General features: G+C 38.3%; 1 protein-coding gene across 2 annotated transcripts in view; it reads right to left on the bottom strand.

The window, feature by feature from the left end:
- The window catches only part of RNF24 (ring finger protein 24), a 109,446-nt gene that overhangs the window by 31,098 nt on the left and 60,997 nt on the right, over nucleotides 1-17,351 (bottom strand). For both annotated transcript variants that reach the window (XM_047743677.1, XM_047743676.1), the window contains exon 2: nucleotides 8,540-8,689. In XM_047743677.1, the coding sequence (XP_047599633.1) occupies nucleotides 8,540-8,682 (143 nt within the window). In that variant the 5' untranslated portion in view covers nucleotides 8,683-8,689. The remainder of the gene's footprint in view (nucleotides 1-8,539; nucleotides 8,690-17,351) is intronic.

Genomic DNA, 17,351 nt, shown 5'->3' with positions numbered 1-17,351 from the left:
ACTGACTAAACCACACAGGCTCCTCCTTTATTTTTACTTTCTTGATAATGTTCTCTGATGCACAAATGTTTTTAATATTTGTGAGTCTTATCTATTCTTTTTTTTGTTGCTTGTGCTTTTGATGTCAAATCTAAAAAATCATTGCCAATCTAAGGTCATCAAGACTTACCTATTTTCTTCTAAGAGTTTTTTTTCCTTGAAGATTTTATTTATTTATTTAAGAGAGAGTGAGAACAAGTATGAGCACAAATGGGGGATGGGGGCGGGCAGAAGGAGAGGGAGAAGCATGTTCCCCTTTGAGCAGGGAGCTGGCTGGGCGGCTTGATTGCAGGACCGTGAGATCAGGACCTGAGCTGAAGGCAGACACTTAACCTAATGAGACATCCAGGTACCCCTCATCTGAGTTTTATAGTTCTAGCTCTATTATTTAGGTTGTTGATCTATTTTTTAGTTAATTTTATATAGGGTGTATTCAGCTTCATTATTTTGCATGTATTACTCAGTTGTCCCATCATTTGCTAAAGAGACAATTCTTTCCCCCATTGAATGGTCTCAACACCCATGACAAAAGTTAATTTGTCATAGATGTTTGGGTTTTTGTACTCTTAATTCCACTTCATTATTTTTTTTTATGTCTATTCTTATGCCAGTACCACAATGTTTTGATCACTATAATACTGCAGTTAAGTTTTGAAATTGAAAAGTCTGAGTCTTCCTCTTTTGTTTTCCTTTTTCAACACTGTTTTGGCTATTCAGGGCCCCCTGCAGTTCCAGATCAGCTGAGGGTCAGTTTTTCCATACAAAAGGCTACTGGAATTTTGATAGGGAGTGCAATGAACCAGTAGGTTGCTTTGAGAAGTACTGCCAACTTAATAATATTAAGTCTTCTAATCCATAAACATACAGAATGCCTTTCCATTTATTTAAGTCTTCTTTAATTTCTTTCAGCAGTGTTCTTGTAGTTTTCAATGTACAAGTAAGTCTTCTACCTCCTTGGTTAATTTTATTCATAGGAAGTTTATTCTTTTGGATGCTATTGTAAATGGATTGTTTATTTTCTTTTCAGATCATTCCTTGCTGATGTATAGAAACACAACCAATTTTTATGTATTGATTTTGTACCCTGAAACTTTGCTTTAATATGTTAGGTCTAGAGTTTTTTTGTGTGTGTGTGTGTGTATTCTATGGGATTGCCAATACTATACAGAATCATGTCATCTGCAACAAGATAGTTTTGCTTCTTTCCAATTGGATGCCTTCTATTTCCCTTTCTTGCCTAACCACTCTGGCCAGAACTGCTGATATAATGCTAAACAGCGGTGGTGAAAACAGATACCTTTGTCTTGTTCCTGATCTTAGGGGGAAAGCTTTCAGTCTTTCACCATTGGGTACGATGTTAATTGTGGGTTTTCTTGTGTCAGTTTTGGTGCACTACATTTTTTTCTAGGAAAATATCCAATTCAACTAAAATTTCAAATTTTTTGGCATAAAGTTGTTCATAATATACATTTTGATCTTATAATATTTGTAGGATTTATAGTACTGTCCTCTTTTTCATTTTTTAAAAAAAGATTTTATTTTTAAGTAATCTCTGCGCTCAATAAGGGGACTGAACTCAGTACTCTGAGATCCAGAGTCACACGCTCTACTGACTGAGCTAGCCAGGGGCCCCACGTTTCTGATATTAGTAATTTATGTTTTCTCTCCTCTTTTTCCTGATCAATTCTTTCTGGAGATTCATTAATTTTGTTACTCTTTCCAAAGAATCAGCTTTTGGCTTCAATGATTTTATTATACATTTGTTTTCTATTTTTCTATTTCATTGATTTCTGTGCCTGGGTTTTTAATGTTCTTCCTCTACTTTCTTTTGGATTTAATTGGCTTTTTTTTTTTTTTTTAAGCTCTATTAAAGGAAAACATATAACTGGTTTTCAGCCTGTCTGTAAAATATATTTTTAAAACTATAAATTTCTCTTTCTTAGGTCTAATTTATTACTCACGTAGTTCAAATCATCTATATCCTTACTGCTTCTTTTTGTCTGCTTGTTTTTCAAGAAAAGTGCTCAGTACATTTTCATGTAAAGAATAAAATGAATTCCATTAGAGTTCATTAAAATGAGGCTGGATCTGCATATTTGTTTGACTCTTTTAGTTGGATCTACATATTTTTCCAAAGCATCATTATATCCAACCACAGCATAAACCAATTTGTGCTCACCTTTTTCTTTAATCCATGGTTCATAATTCATCGCTTCTAGGAAATCCTCCTTAAATTAACTTCACCTTTCTGATCATTCCTTTACTCTAAGTTCCATTAATTACCTAATATTTTACATTAAACTGTTTTATTTTACATTTGCTACACACTTAACAGTTACCTTTTTGCTATTCCTTCCAGGAAACATACTGGTAATATAGATTGTGACTTACTTGGTGAAAAGAGGTGAGAATGGGGAATAATACTTTTATTTCCTTTTTCTTATATAGTTTGTGATCCATTATTTAAAAGAAAAGCAAAATAGGTACTGTCTTCATTAAAAAACTCCAGGTTCAGATGCAAATCTGTCTTTTAAGAGTGATTATGAAATTCTAAAATTGTTATTTTGAAATGAAGCCTAATAAACACAACTGATTATTGTTTAAGGTTAAGAGCACATATTCTGGGGTCAGACACAAATGGGTTTGAGTCTCAGCTCTACCCAATTTTTATCTGTGTGACTGTAAGATAATTATTTAACTTCTGTAAAATAAAGATAATAAAATTACCTAGTTCAACTGCAGTGCACAGCACAGGGGCTGAAAGACAGTAAGTGCTGAATAAATACTGATTCCTAAAGAAGTATCTAAGAGGGTGTGATTAACAATGCTGAATAGTAGGGCGCCTGGGTGGTTCAGTTGGTCAAGCAACTGCCTTTGGCCCAGGTCATGATCCCCGAGTCTCAGGATCAAGTCCGCATCAGGCTCCCAGCTCCACAGGGAGTCTGCTTCTCCCTCTGACCTTTTCCTCTTTCATGCTCTCTCTCACTGTTTCTCTCTCAAATAAATCAATAAAATCTTAAAAAAAAGAAAAAGCTGCATAGTGCTGGAGAAAATTATAAAACTGTATAGCTGATGGCCACAATAAATCTGTGGTCTCCATTCTCTGTTTAGACTCTCCACTTGTTTTCTAATTCTACCTATTCATTCTCAGTATGCTAAGCTTCCATACAGTGGTCATTCAAATTCTTGCCACTCTCTTCAAGCTTTATCCTACCACTCCCTTCCACATCATTTTTAAGTACTTTAAAGTGAAAGAAAGAGATTATCAGATATGCAAGCTCTCTGGTTCTACATACTTAAAGTCCCTGACTAAACATGGCTTGACTTTGTACTTTTCAACTTTAAGATGGTGCTAAAGTCCTACAAGAGAGTATCCTGTATCTTGTAAAGTCCTACAAGAGAGTATCAGACAGCATATTGCTAGCCTGGAAAGAGATCAAAATCCAAACCTCACTTTGGATTTTGAGCTTTTTCCAGGCTAGCAATATGCTGTCTGATACTCTTTTGTGATGCTGGGCAATGGTAGCAGCTGCAGCTCCCAAGTCAGCCACACAATCATGAGGGTAAACAAGCTGTACACGTACGAAGATTCTGTACCAATACAACCCTTTCAGTTTTTCCCTTTCAGTACAGTAGTCAATAAATTACACTAGATATTCAACACTTTATTATAAAATAGGCTTTGTGTTAGATGATTTTGCCTAACTGTGATCTAACCTAAGTGTTCTGAGCCCGTAAACTAGGCTAGGCTAAGCTATGATGTGCAGCAGGTTAGGTGTATTAACTGCATTTCTGATTTAAGATATTCTCAATTTACCATGGGTTTGTTGAGACATAATCCCATTACAAGTTGAGGAAGATCTATACATGTGTATCATTTTCCACAGTTACTTTCATCTCTGTCTTAAGAAGTATCTCCTGCTTAGAACAAATGCCACTTGAACTTTTATGTGGGTCTCTTCTTACCTCCATGGTTCCTTCTTTCTTAAAAATCTTCCATATCTAGCTCATTCTCCTTAATATTATATTATATATATTTACAAATATGCTCAAATCTCTTAAACAAAGACCAAAATAGTCCCTTGATTCTACAGCAAACCACACCCCTACCCTACCCCACCCCAAACTAATGTTTTCTCAGCCAAGATTCTTCAGAGAGGAGGTCATATTTCTTGTATCCATTTTCACCTGCTGGTTAGGCTTTGCCCAATTACAGCTCACCTTTCATCACCCATGTATCCACGCTACTGAAACTTTTCTAACTAAAATTATAGATGCAAACCTAATTATCAAATGTAATGAGAACTTTTCAGTTCTTTTACTGGACATCCACAAAAGCAGCTGACACAACTGACTCAATCCACTGAAACCCTACTTGTGGGGTACTGGTCTCACGATTTTCTGTCTATCTTCTGTTATCCCCTCTAAGTGTCTTGTATGGGCTCCTCTTAAATATCAAAACTTTCCTAGGGTTTGGTCCTGTACCTATTTTATTTCACTATACACATTCTCTCTAGGGGACACTCCTGGCCTTAGCCTCTACCTATTATTACATGACCCCCTATTTCGAGACCAGACTTCTTATAAGCTTTAGACCTATGTATCCAATTGTGTACTAAACAGTTTGACTATTACACTGGAAACTCAGTCCTCCCATGTCTAAAACGGAATCTATTATACTTCCACCCCAAACTTGCCTATCCATTTTCTGTCTCTAGACTGCTATCTACCTGCCTGCCAACCAGAAGTCCAGGAAAAATTCTGAGCTGCCCATCATTAATGTCTGGTCACCAAATTCTGTTCATTTTCACCTGCCAAATATTACTTATAACCATCCATCACAAACATCCATAACAACCTCTCTAGCTCTACTATCATTATCTTGGCTCAATACCTTATAATTTCTATTAGATAACTCACAATCTCCCCTGTAATTTCAGTTTCCAACTTTATCAAAATTATATATGCACAAGTTTCAAAGTCATATATAGTTCTACAAGGTTAGTAATAAAAAAATCAGCCCTCTGCCCTCTCCCTTTTAGCTTACTATTTTGATGTTTCTTTCCATGTCTTTAAATACCTTTCTTATGTTGCTACTTCTTGATTTTTTACTTTTATGCATATCTAATGACTTCCTACTAGGGGCACCATTCTTTCATTTACCCAACAAACATTTATTAAATGCCAGTATTCTGCCAGGCACTGCTATGAGTGTTTGGGATACAGTAAGCAAAACAGACAAATATCTATCTGGGTAGAGATAAATAACAGAATATTATATTATTCATTATAAAGTAGTATCATTGCTAGCAAGGTATGATGTCCTCTTTTTGTGTTCCAGTAGTGATCTATTCCTAACGCTATCATAGGCAGAAGAGTCTATATTACAGTACTGTATAAGACTGTGGTTGTACTCTTGTGTTCCTCCTAAGGTTCTGATGAGTCTGTTGTGACTAAAGGGATCTCTCTGCGTGAGAACAGAAGAGCCTCCTGGAAAGGTGCTAGAGTTATGTTTAAGTTATGTTTAAGTTATGTTCAAAAATGGGCTTGGATCATTTTAAAGGAGCCGAATCCATGAATTTCCAGATTAACTGCAAAGGACTTGTTAAATCCAAATTTAACATACGAAAGGTTAAAAGTAACAAACTGGGATCATCAGGAAAAGGTCCTTAGATCATGATTTAATTTTCAAAATGGTACCACTGACTTGGAAATGAAATTTAGAAATGTTTGAACTTGACTGGCTTCTTTGATTAGACAAGGTAATTTTATTTTAGTGTCACAGATCCCCACTTGCTTTGTTAGCTGAATAATAAGCATACAGAAAGGATAAAAAGAAGTATAATGATAATGTAAAAACAACTGCTATCATTTTTTCCCTTTCTGTTTACCTATTTGCCTGATTATTAAAAGGAATACAATGAGGGTGCCTGGGTGGCTCAGTGGGTTAAGCCGCTGCCTTCGGCTCAGGTCATGATCTCAGGGTCCTGGGATCGAGTCCCGCATCAGGTTCTCTGCTCGGCAGAGATCCTGCTTCCCTCTCTCTCTCTCTCTGCCTGCCTCTCCATCTACTTGTGATCTCTCTCTCTGTCAAATAAATAAATAAATAATCTTAAAAAAAAAAAAAAAAAAGGAATACAATGAGGTATGGGGCGCCTGGGTGGCTCAGTGGGTTAAAGCCTCTGCCTTCAGCTCAGGTCATGATCTCGGGGTCCTGGGATCGAGCCCCGCATCCGGCTCTCTGCTCAGGGGGGAGCCTTCTTTCCCCTCCCTCTCTACCTGCCTCTCTGCCTACTTGTGATCTCAGTCTGTCAAAAAATAAATAAAATCTTTAAAAAAAAAAAAAAAAGGAATACAATGAAGTAAAATGGTGTTTCACAACTGATTTCCCAAAAAATTTACACAGAATCACAATTGGTATATTAGTGTTTTTCTTAAAACAAGAAGGTTAAAGGCTTAATTAATTCTTTGACATAGTAATAAAAATTATACTATGAGCTAGTTCACAATACTTTAGAATATTTTAAATATATAAACCCCCTTCTCTAATAAACCTTTAAAGATATTTTGTTATATTTTATTATTTTTATCTTCTTTTAAAATTTAATTTGGTTTCAAATATTAAGTTAACAAATTTCTTAGTTAAAAACCACTATCTGTAGGGGAATTGCCAAAAAATTTAGTAGGTCTGAGAAAAGGAACAACAACAACAAAAAATCAGCAGTCTTCTGCCATCTTCCCCAGAGATAATTATTTTAAAGTTACAAAGACCTATTTTTGCTATGGCTAATTCCTTAATTTAAAAAAATAAGCTGAATATTTACATAACATTTATCAAACTATTATTATTTTTAAAGATTTTATTTATTTGAGAGAGAGCGAGAGAGCGTGCATGAAAGCACATGAATGGGATGAGGGGAAGAGGGAGAAGCAGACTCCCGATGAGCAGGGAGCCTGATGTGGGACTTGATCCCACTACCCTGGGATCATGACCTGAGTGGAAGGCAGATGCCTAAGGGACTGAGCCACTCAGGGGCCCCTATCAAACTATTAGTAAAGAAATGTTAGAAAGGCAGCATTTCTGGAAATAGATTTTTAAAAAAGCTTTTCCTAATGCTATAATTACCTGAGCTAAAGTGTTCACTACTCTGATAAAGACCTAAAAATCATAACCAACCAGCATATCTATGAGATAAGAAGTGACTATATTTTGTGAGAGCTTCAGAAAGATTCACTTTTTATGAAGAATATAAATTCACTTGTCAGAATATTGGAAATACACATTAAAATTGTTTGAATTTTACCATCAGTGAGTGACCACTGGTGGAAACAATTAATTATTGCTGAAAGATATTTGTTGATGGTATTTACCTTGACCATAATCACATACTATGCAAATACTAAAAATTGTTAGAAGTATAGTTGTTTAGTAAAACCCAGTTTTTCTACTCTTACTTATAACACTCTTTGAACAATACAGTTTACGAATTTTTGTAGTCTGAGTTTTGGCTTTGAAAATTAAATCCTATCTAAAAACTTAAAAGAAGAAGATGTTTCATTAAATAATTATAAGTAAAAAAAAAATTATAAGTAAGTGAACTGTGAATCTTTACTGGCCAAATCCATTACTCCTTTTCAAGTGAGGTGCCACTTATCTGTATATGTGCTGTAGAGCTTGTGGAGTATTTAGTGGCTTTTTTTTTTTTAAGTTTTTATTTATTTGTGAGAAAGAGGGAGAGGCATGAACAGTAGGGGGAGGGGCAGGAGAGGGAGAAGTAGACTCCCTGCTGAGCAGGGAGCCCAATGCAGGACCCATGGGATCCCAGGACCCTGAGATCATGACCCAAATCAAAGGCAGACCCAACCGACTGAGCCACCCAGGTGCCCTGAATATTTAGTGTTTTATGTAGATAATCAATCACCTGAACACCTGACCAAAGGAGCTTGAAATCTTAAGAGATCACAAGAACCTGTTTAAAGGCTCAGATCTTGTCTTGGACAATGTTTTCTGATCCCTAATAACTTTAGCTGACAATGACATAATACCCTTCTTGAAAAAATACCCTGAAATCTGTGAATATAGATTAAATCTTGGGAACAGAAAATGACCTAAGTGTACCTAGACCAGGTACTAATACGTTAGGAAAATAAATGACAATTTTCTCCTTTAGAGTAAAACATTTCATCAGCAGGAAGGATTGAAGACTTTATAAAGGTGTTTACTGATAAGTAACTCGCAGAAGGTTAAAATGTTAAGCAACCTTAATTTTAGAAACTTTGCTAATTATTGGGGTGCTTGGCTGGCTCAGTCAGAGGAGTGTTCGTGAGTTTGAGCCCCACACTGGGTGTAGAGATTGCTTAAATAAACAAACTTAAAAAAAAAAAAAAGAAAATTTGCTCATTATCACACTTACATAATTTTTTCACATAAGGGCAAAGAACTGATTTATAATTGATTGTTTAACGTATTCTGAAGTAACATAGAATGAAAATTGATTACCTAATCAAGTAGCAACAGAAGAGTAAACTGAGGATGAAGACAAATATAGCAGTGCCAAAAACCACAATATATATGTTGAGAGGAAGATTCTGGAATCCAATATTAGGCATCCTGAAGTTGTAATGTGGGAAATCCGAGCTCATGGATGAACTGTGGGGGTAGAAAAGAATGGAAAAAAATTAGGGTATAAGACTAAGAATCAAGATAGCATTATCTTTGTATGTATACAAGGCAATGATATTATTAAGACTTGACCCCATCTGAAACAAATATGATAAAGAGTTAATATTCTTGCCATTCATCTAATTATCATGCCAAAAATATTTTCTGAGTACTTATTATGTACCTGGCACTATTCTAGAAGCTTGAGATCCTACCTAAAAAACTTTTACAAGTTATATTCATTCATTAAAAGGTATTTCACTGGGACACCTGAGTGGTTCAGTCCATTAAGCGTTTGCCTTCGGCTCTGGTCATGGGATTGAGTCCCGCACTGCTGAGCAAGGAGCCTGCTTCTCCCTCTGCCTGCCACTCCCCCATCTTGTGCTCTCTGACAAATAAATAAACAAATTCTAAAAAAAAAAAAAAAAAAGTATTTCGCTGAAGTAATGCCAGGAATTAATAAACATATGAACAAGTTCAAGCTCAAACTGCTCAGGCTCTCAGCTCAGCTGGAAGTCTGCTTCTCCATCTTACTCTTCCTCTGTGCTCTCTCTCAAATAAATAAATAAAATCTTAAAAAAAAATAGCAGCATTAATAATAGTAAAATATTGGAAATAACAAATCTCATAAGGAGGCAGTGATTAAATATGTTGAATCATGTTACAGTATTATGAGGTCATGAAAATCTGTTTTAGTAAATTTTAATGTCAAGGGCAATATAAAGATATATGGGAGAGGAGCCCAGGTGGCTCAGTGGGTTAAATGCCTGGCTCTTGATTGTGGCTCAGGCTGCAATCTCAGGGTTATGGGATTGAGCCCTGCATTGGGCTCCACACTGGTGGAGGGTGGGGATGAGGGGGGAATCTGCTGGAGATTCTCTCCCCCACCCCTCCCTGCTCACATATGCACTCTCTCCCAAATAAATAAATCTTTTTTTTAAAAAGACTTTATTTATTAATTTGTCAGAGAGAGAGAGAGAGAGTACAAGCAGGGGGGAGCAGGCTCCCTGCTAAGCAAGAGCCTGATGTGGGACTTGATCCCACGGTCCTGGGATCATGACCTGAGCTAAAGGCAGACGCTTAACCAACTGAGCCACCCAGGTATCCCTAAATAAACACATCTTTTTTTTTTTTTTTAAAGATTTTATTTATTTATTTATTTATTTATTTGACAGACAGATCACAAGTAGGCAGAGAGGCAGGGAAGCAGGCTCCCTGCTGAGCAGAGAGCCCAACTTGGGGCTCGATCCCAGGACCCTGGGATCATGATCTGAGCCAAAGGCAGAGGCTTTAACCCACTGAGCCACCCAGGTGCCCCAAATAAACACATCTTGAAAAAAAAAAAAAAGATATATGGGAAAAATTAAGCAGGCTATAGATTGTATATAAAATATCCCAATTCAACTCTGCCTTCCGCTCAGGTCATGATCTCAGGGTCCTAGGATCGAGCCCCGCATCTGGGCTCTGCTCTGTGGGGAGCCTGCTTCCCCCTCTCTCTCTCTCTGCCTCTCTGCCTACTTGTAATCTGTCTGTCAAATAAATAAACAAAACAAAAAAAATCCCAATTTTGGAAAAGGTTGAAAAAAATGTGTACATACTGGTGTATATGTGTGTATGGCAGAAAAAACCTGAGAGGCAACATGTCAACGTGTTAACAGTGGCTTGTGGTTTACTAGTCATTCTGATTTTCTTCTTCTTCTTCTTTTTTTTTTTAAACTTCCTTTATTAAGTTAGGCCTTGTTGTAAGCATTTTACTGGCTTTATTTTATCTTCACATAATACCTCTATAGATAGGTATATATATATATATATATACCTACAGATAGGTAATATCTCCCATTTTATAGATAAGGACACCAAAGCTTGGAGAGTTTTGATCACATAGTCATGAATGACCAAGTATGTATGGCAGCCAAGCCTTCTCCAACTCCAAAGCCAGTGAACCCATAGCCTATATGCTCTATGGTCTTTCTCTTGTGTTGATTTTATAATCAGAAAACAGCAAATATTGTTCACACATTTATGAGACTGACGCGCTGCCTACTGCACTAAGGAGGCACCTTGTTCACACATTTAAAAAGGGGATTTTTTTGTCAATTTGTTTGGTAATACTTAACTGATCACCACACAGTTCAAATTCCATGAGTGGAGGCTGACCTCTCCATTGGATGATGAGTTTTAGTGATAAAGTGGCTCATCACACCTTTTCACTAGAACTTTTCTCCTCATTGTGATTCATTACAAAAGAAAGAGCAACTGCCAGGCCTGATTATCAAGATTACGTATTGATAACTGAATCATAACAATGACTACTGCCAAAATCAAGACAAAACAAAGACCTACCAAACACTGCTATCTTTTATATAATGTAAATTTAAAAAGAGTTTACAGATTTTTTATGTCTTTTTTGGTTCCTAGAAGAATATACTTATAGATACTATTGAGATACTAACTGGCTATATGCGAAATCTAATGAGTTATTACTTTAAAAAAATTTATTTTGAGAGAGTGCATATGCACACAGGTGTGGGAGGGGCAGAAGGAGAGGGAGCAGACTCCCCACTGAGCATGGAGCTCAAGGCAAGGCTTGGTCCCATGACCCTGAGACCATGACCTGAGCTGAAATCAAGAGTCGGCACTTAACCTACTGAGCCACCCAGGTGCCCCACAACTTATTACTTTTATTTATTACTTACTAATTTCCAGCTTCTAATAACTTATACCAGGAAGTCAACAGCTGCAAAGGACAATTTCATCCCAAGGAAACTCTTCTCTGAGAACTTCCATGCAAAAATAATGGGTAATATTTAATTTTCAACTTTTAGCAATTTTCTGCAAGTTGCCTTTTTACTCAGATACATAATTTCCCTTTTCCTACACTCAGATCATCTTGGAAGGGAAGGAAAGAGTTAAGGAGTATTTTATGGAATATATATAGCACATACATTAGAGTGTTGTAAGAAAATTATAGCTGCACTAAACTTAACTCTTAATCTCCACATCATTGAGAGGCTTCACTTGATGACCCTTGTTCCAGCCAAGACTAGGATGGCAGTCCTTCAGTCCCTTAGAAATATCCCTCAGCAGACAAACAAGGCTTGGCAAAAGAACTCTCACCTTAGGAAATAAGAGATTAAACAACCATGCTGGAAGGTTTAATAGAGAGGAAATAGGGAAACAAAGTGGTATTGTAGAAAAAGGGACAGGTTTGCAGTCAACAACTCTGGATGTTGTTCCCAGGATATCACTAACTAGATGTCAGTAATAGGTCCATCTATATCTTAATTTTCTCATTCTTTCAAGTGGAAAAATGCCTATTCTATCAACTTCAAGGGATTCCTGGAAGGATAAAATAAGACCACAGATACTGAAGTATCAAAGAGTTAGTACAAAATACTAAGGTTTTAGTGCATCTGTGTGTGAGAGAGCACATTTTGGCAGGGATAACGAGGAGGGGTGACTTTAAGTAAAAGAACATAAGGAGCACCTGGGTGGCTCAGTGGGTTAAGCCTCTGACTTTGGCTCAGGTCATGATCTCAGGGTCCTGGGATCGAGCCTCGCATTGGGCTCTCTGCTCAGCAGGGAGCCTGCCTCCCCCGCTCTCTCCCTGCCTCTCTGCCTACTTGTGATCTCTGTCAAATAAACAAATAAAATCTTAAAAAAAAAAAAAAAGTAAAAGAACATAAAAGAAGCCTTGACAAAGATCAAGTCTTTGGGAAGGATTTCACCAAACCAAGAGCTCCTTTCTCTGGGAGCTCCTCTGCACATGCTGCCAAGCTTTGTGGCAAGTGGCCTGCCAGCCTGGTCCCCAGAGGCAGGAACTGGAAACTTACTCTGGTTAAAGGCAGCCATCAATATAGGCCAGCAGGGAGTGTGTCAGTGGTGTGAGAATGCTGCCTTGCAGGAGTCCTTGCACTGGGTGGCATCACCAACAAACCTGAGGAATTCTGAACAGGTACACAGACATGTAGAATATGAAAGGTAGCACTGTCATTAGAAGAGGGAACAGATGTCTACTTCAGTGTTCCTGAGACCTGGCTGCTGAGATTTTTCTGAGTTTTCCCTTCTTAGCAGCGCCTTACAACCTATTATCAGAGGGGTGGGGTTGGTAGAGGATAGCTGATGCAGAATACATTTTAGGAATTTTCTCCCATTCTTTTGATAATTTAATTGCTTAGCTACAATTGAAATTTTGGCCCAATAGTCTAAATAGATGGTGTATTGTTTCACGATGTTAATTCTAGTCTAGTGACACTTCAGTTTTACAATATTTTCATCATAGTATCTTTTCAGCATGAGCATTAATCTTTTACAATAAGGTCATTTTTAAAAAAAGAGAAACACAACTGAGTCTGGGTGACTCAGTTGGTGAACCAGCGGACTCTTGATTTTGGCTCAGGTCATGATCTTAGGGTTGGGGAGATCAAGTCCCATGTAAGGTTCTGCAAGCAGCAGGGAGTCTGCTTAAGATTCTCTCCCTCTCCCTCTGCCCCTCTGCCTCACCTGTGTGCTCTCTAAAATAAATGAATAAATCTTAAAAAAAAAATCCACTATTATCATCCTAGTAATAAGCATACTTTGTTAGGTATTACAAATGTAAAAATTATTTAGGAGCTGCTTCTTGTGGGAGTGATGAGGAGAAATAGAACTGCTGGATCTTGGCATTTCTGATTTCATTTGCATGAAAACCTTCCCCTCGTTATGAAATTCATAGCTCCTGATATCTCTAGTCTCGGTCTCAATTTCAAATCATCTAATCAGGTTATTTAAAAAAAGAAAAGAGGGGCGCCTGGGTGGCTTAGTTGGTTAAGCATCGGCCTTCGGCTCAGGTCACGACCCCAGGGTCCTGGGATTGAACCCCACATTGGGTTTCCTGTTCAGCAGGGAGCCTGCTTCTCCCTGTCCTGCTCCCCCTACCAGTGCATGCACTCCTTCTCTGTCAAACAAATAAAATCTTAAAAAAAATTAAAAATTAAAAAAGAAAAGAAAGAGGTGGGAAGATCTGAGTATTTTATGTGCAGTAGGATTTCTCACCAATATACAAAAGGGACAGAGTACAAGATTTGGCTGCATAGATGACCTGAGTTTAACACAATGCACCACACAGCCAAAAAGGCTATAACAACAGTGTTTCTTGAAGTGTGTTTGGTAGCCACATTCTTCCTAGGCCAGTTCCTGTTCCCTAGATAATACCACATCATCTTCCCAGTAGTTAGCATTCTACTTTTGCTTTAAAAATGCTCAGAAAAAACGGGATGGCGGTTCCTCAAGAAGTTAAAAATAGAGCTACCCTATGACCCAGCAATTGTACTACTAGGTATTTACCTCAAAGATTCAAAGGCAGTGATCTGAAAGAGCACCAGTACCCCAATGTTCATAGCAGAAATGCCCACAATAGCCAAACTGTGGAAAGAGCTGAGATGTCCATCAGCAGATGAATGGATAAAGAAGATATGGTGTATACATATATACAATGGAATATAACTCAGCCATCAGAAAGGATGAATACTTACCATCTACACCAAGGTGGATAGAACTAGAGGGTATTTTGCTGAGCAAAATAAGCCAATCAGAGAAAGACAACTACCATATGGTTTCACTCATATGTGTTATATGAGCGACACCACAGAGTATCATAGGTGAAGGGAGGGAAAACTGAATGGGAAGTCATGAGAGAGGGAAAAGAACCACAAGACACTCTTAACTATAGGAAACAAACTAAGGGTTGTTGGAGGGGAGGTGGGTAGAGGGATGGGGTAATTGGGTGATGGGCATTAAGGAGGCCATGTGATATGATGAGCACTGGGTATTATATCCAATTGATGAATTACTGAACACTACATATGAAATTAATGATGTACTATATGTAGGCTAATTGAATTTAAATTTTAAAAAATGCTCAGAAAAAGAGAAACCAATAATTAGACTGCTGTATTTTACAATTTATGGTTCACAAACTATTAAAAAAAACCTCCAAAAACTTTTGTCTTATAGTACAGAAGTCCAAGAAAAACTTAAAAATTATTTTAGACTTAAAAAATTTTTTTTAATGAGACATAATTCACTTTAAAAAATGCACCCATATTGTTTGTATAGGTCAAAGAGTTTGGACAAATGAATACACCCATGTTACCACAACCCTAATCAAGACACAGAACATTTCCATTTACCCAGAAAGTTCCCTTGTACCCTTGGGCAGTTAACCACCACTCCCAACTACTGATCTGATTTCTATCATTACAGATTTTCCTTATTCTAGAATTTCATAGTTAAATGGAATCACACAGTATGTACTCCTTTATGTTCAGCTTCTAGTCACTCAGTAGGTCCTTGAAGGACTTTTAAAAAAAAAAAGATTTCTTTTGGAGAGAATGAGCACTAGTTGGGGAAGGGAAAAGGAAGTGAGAGAAGCTTGAGCAGACTCCATGTTGAGCGTGGAGCCTGACATGGGGCCTAATCTCACAACCCTGGGATCACGACTTGAGCTGAAACCAAGAGTCAGACGCTCAACTGACTGAGCCACCCACGTGCCCCTGAAAGACTAGTAACAAACAGTCACAAAAAATACTTCACATTATATTCCCAGTTTGCTCTACTTATATTATCTACAATTATAGTCTCTTTTTTAAAATTTTTAAAAAAGATTTTATTTATTTATTTGACAGTCAGAGATCATAGGTAGGCAGAGAGGTAGGCAGAGAGAGAAGAAGGGAAGCAGGTTCCCCGCTGAGCAGAGAGCCCGATGCAGGTCTCGATCCCAAGACCCCGGGATCACGACCCAAGCCGAAGGCAGAAGCTTTAACCCACTGAGCCACCCAGGCGCCCCTTAAATTGATCTATTTACTCCAGGATGGAGAAGCCCACATAGCAAGCAAGAGGCCTGACCAGGCAAGCTTCATCTCCTTCCCTGGTTAGTAGCATTTACTAGTAGAGGTTGTTGGTCACATTATGTCAAACACACCAAAGGGAGGAGTTAAGGTGATGGAGTTACAATAGGGTGACCATGAGCTTGCCTGATCCCTCAAACATAGGTGGATCAAAATCAAATCATTTTGAACAACTATGAAATCGATCTGAAGATTAAGAAAACAATCTGCACAATTGGAGAGAGAGAGCATGGCAGATGTGAGATTCAGAGCTGTGAACTGGAGGACAGAAAAGCTGCAGTGCCGTGAAGTGGAGGGAGTCCTTTTTGCAGAGAAAAGTCGGGGAGAGAGAGCAGGAAAGAGAGCAGCGCATACGGTTCATACAATACGCTGTGATGAGGGGATCCCTTGGGTCACACTGGGAGAGATTACTCCCCTTCCTCGAGTACATTTGTAAGAGGTTATTTGCCTCTCCAAGGACAAAAGGACTGCTGGGAGCCAGTGAGTGACTGTTCAACAGCATAAAACAGGCGCAGGCAGGGGGCAGATAACCTGCTTGCAGTTTTTCCACTGTGTGTCACAACAGACTCCAGCCACCAAGTGCAGCCTTGCGAGTGCTTTTCTGGGACACAACAGTGCCTGGTACACAGCAAAGCCCTCCTCGGGGGGGAAGGGATCGAATCCATGCTTTGCTGGGCCCTTTAGGATTTAGAGGTTTTCTTTTCTTCTTTCTTTCTTCCTTCCTTTTTTTTCTTTCTTCCTTCCTTTTTTTTCTTTCCTTCCTTCCTTCCTTTCCTTTCCTTTTTTTCCTTCCTCCCTCTCTTTTCTCTTTCCTCCCTTCCTCCTCCCTCCCTTTCTTGTCTTTTCTTCTTCCTCCTCTTCCTCTTTTTCATCTTCCTCCTCTTCTTTTTTTTAATGTAGCCTGAAGCCCAAGGTGGGGCTTGAACTCATGACTCCGAAATCAAGATCTGAACCAAGATTAAGAGTCAGACACTTAAATGACTGAGCCACCCAGGTGCTCCAGATTTGGAGTTTTGAATCCCAGCCACTGGCCAGAGATAAAACAGAACTGTAATGCTGGGTAGGCCGGTGGCCAGGTACAAAGAGGAAGGGCAGGGATCTGACAAAAGCCTGGGACACAGGAGAGGAGATTGTTTGCTTTTCTGTGAGGGCCTCCTGAATAGTGGAGAGCGGGAATTCCCCTTCACTCTCTGGGAGGAGAGGGCGGGGGTGATGATGTCATCTTCCACCACTCCCCACAGCCCAGCATAGTTAGACTTTAGAGAGAAACAGAGCCTCCAGTGGAGGCTGGAGTTGCTTACAGCAAAAATTCTGCTCCCTACAGCCCACAGGGGCATCTTTATAAGGATGGGTCTGATTGTGAGCCAGCACAGAGGACCTCTCTCTCAGACCAACACACGCCCCTTGCATATAGCAATTCTACCTATCATAGAGTGCTCAAAAGCATCAGCCTCAGTTCTGGTGGAAATAGAACCAGGCTTTTTAAATTTTTAAAAATATTTTTATTTTGGGTTTTCTTTTTTCCCCCCTTCTTTTTCTTTGGCATCAGTCTTATAGGTTTTTATTCATTTGTTGGATTGTTTATTTCCTTTTTTTGGATCAGGCTTTTTTTTTTTTTTTTCTTATTTCTTTTCTTTTTTCCTTCTTTATTATTCTTTGGAATCAAGCTTATAGTTTATTGTTTGTTTGCTTTTTTGCTCCTTTTCCTATGCTTGGATTAGGCCTTTTTTCCTTTTTCAGGCTTATATTAATAAACAAATCAA

This window comes from Lutra lutra, chromosome 9 (assembly GCF_902655055.1).
Source record: "Lutra lutra chromosome 9, mLutLut1.2, whole genome shotgun sequence".
Lineage (NCBI taxonomy): Eukaryota > Metazoa > Chordata > Mammalia > Carnivora > Mustelidae > Lutra > Lutra lutra.
This window is presented reverse-complemented; position numbering and strand designations above follow the sequence as displayed.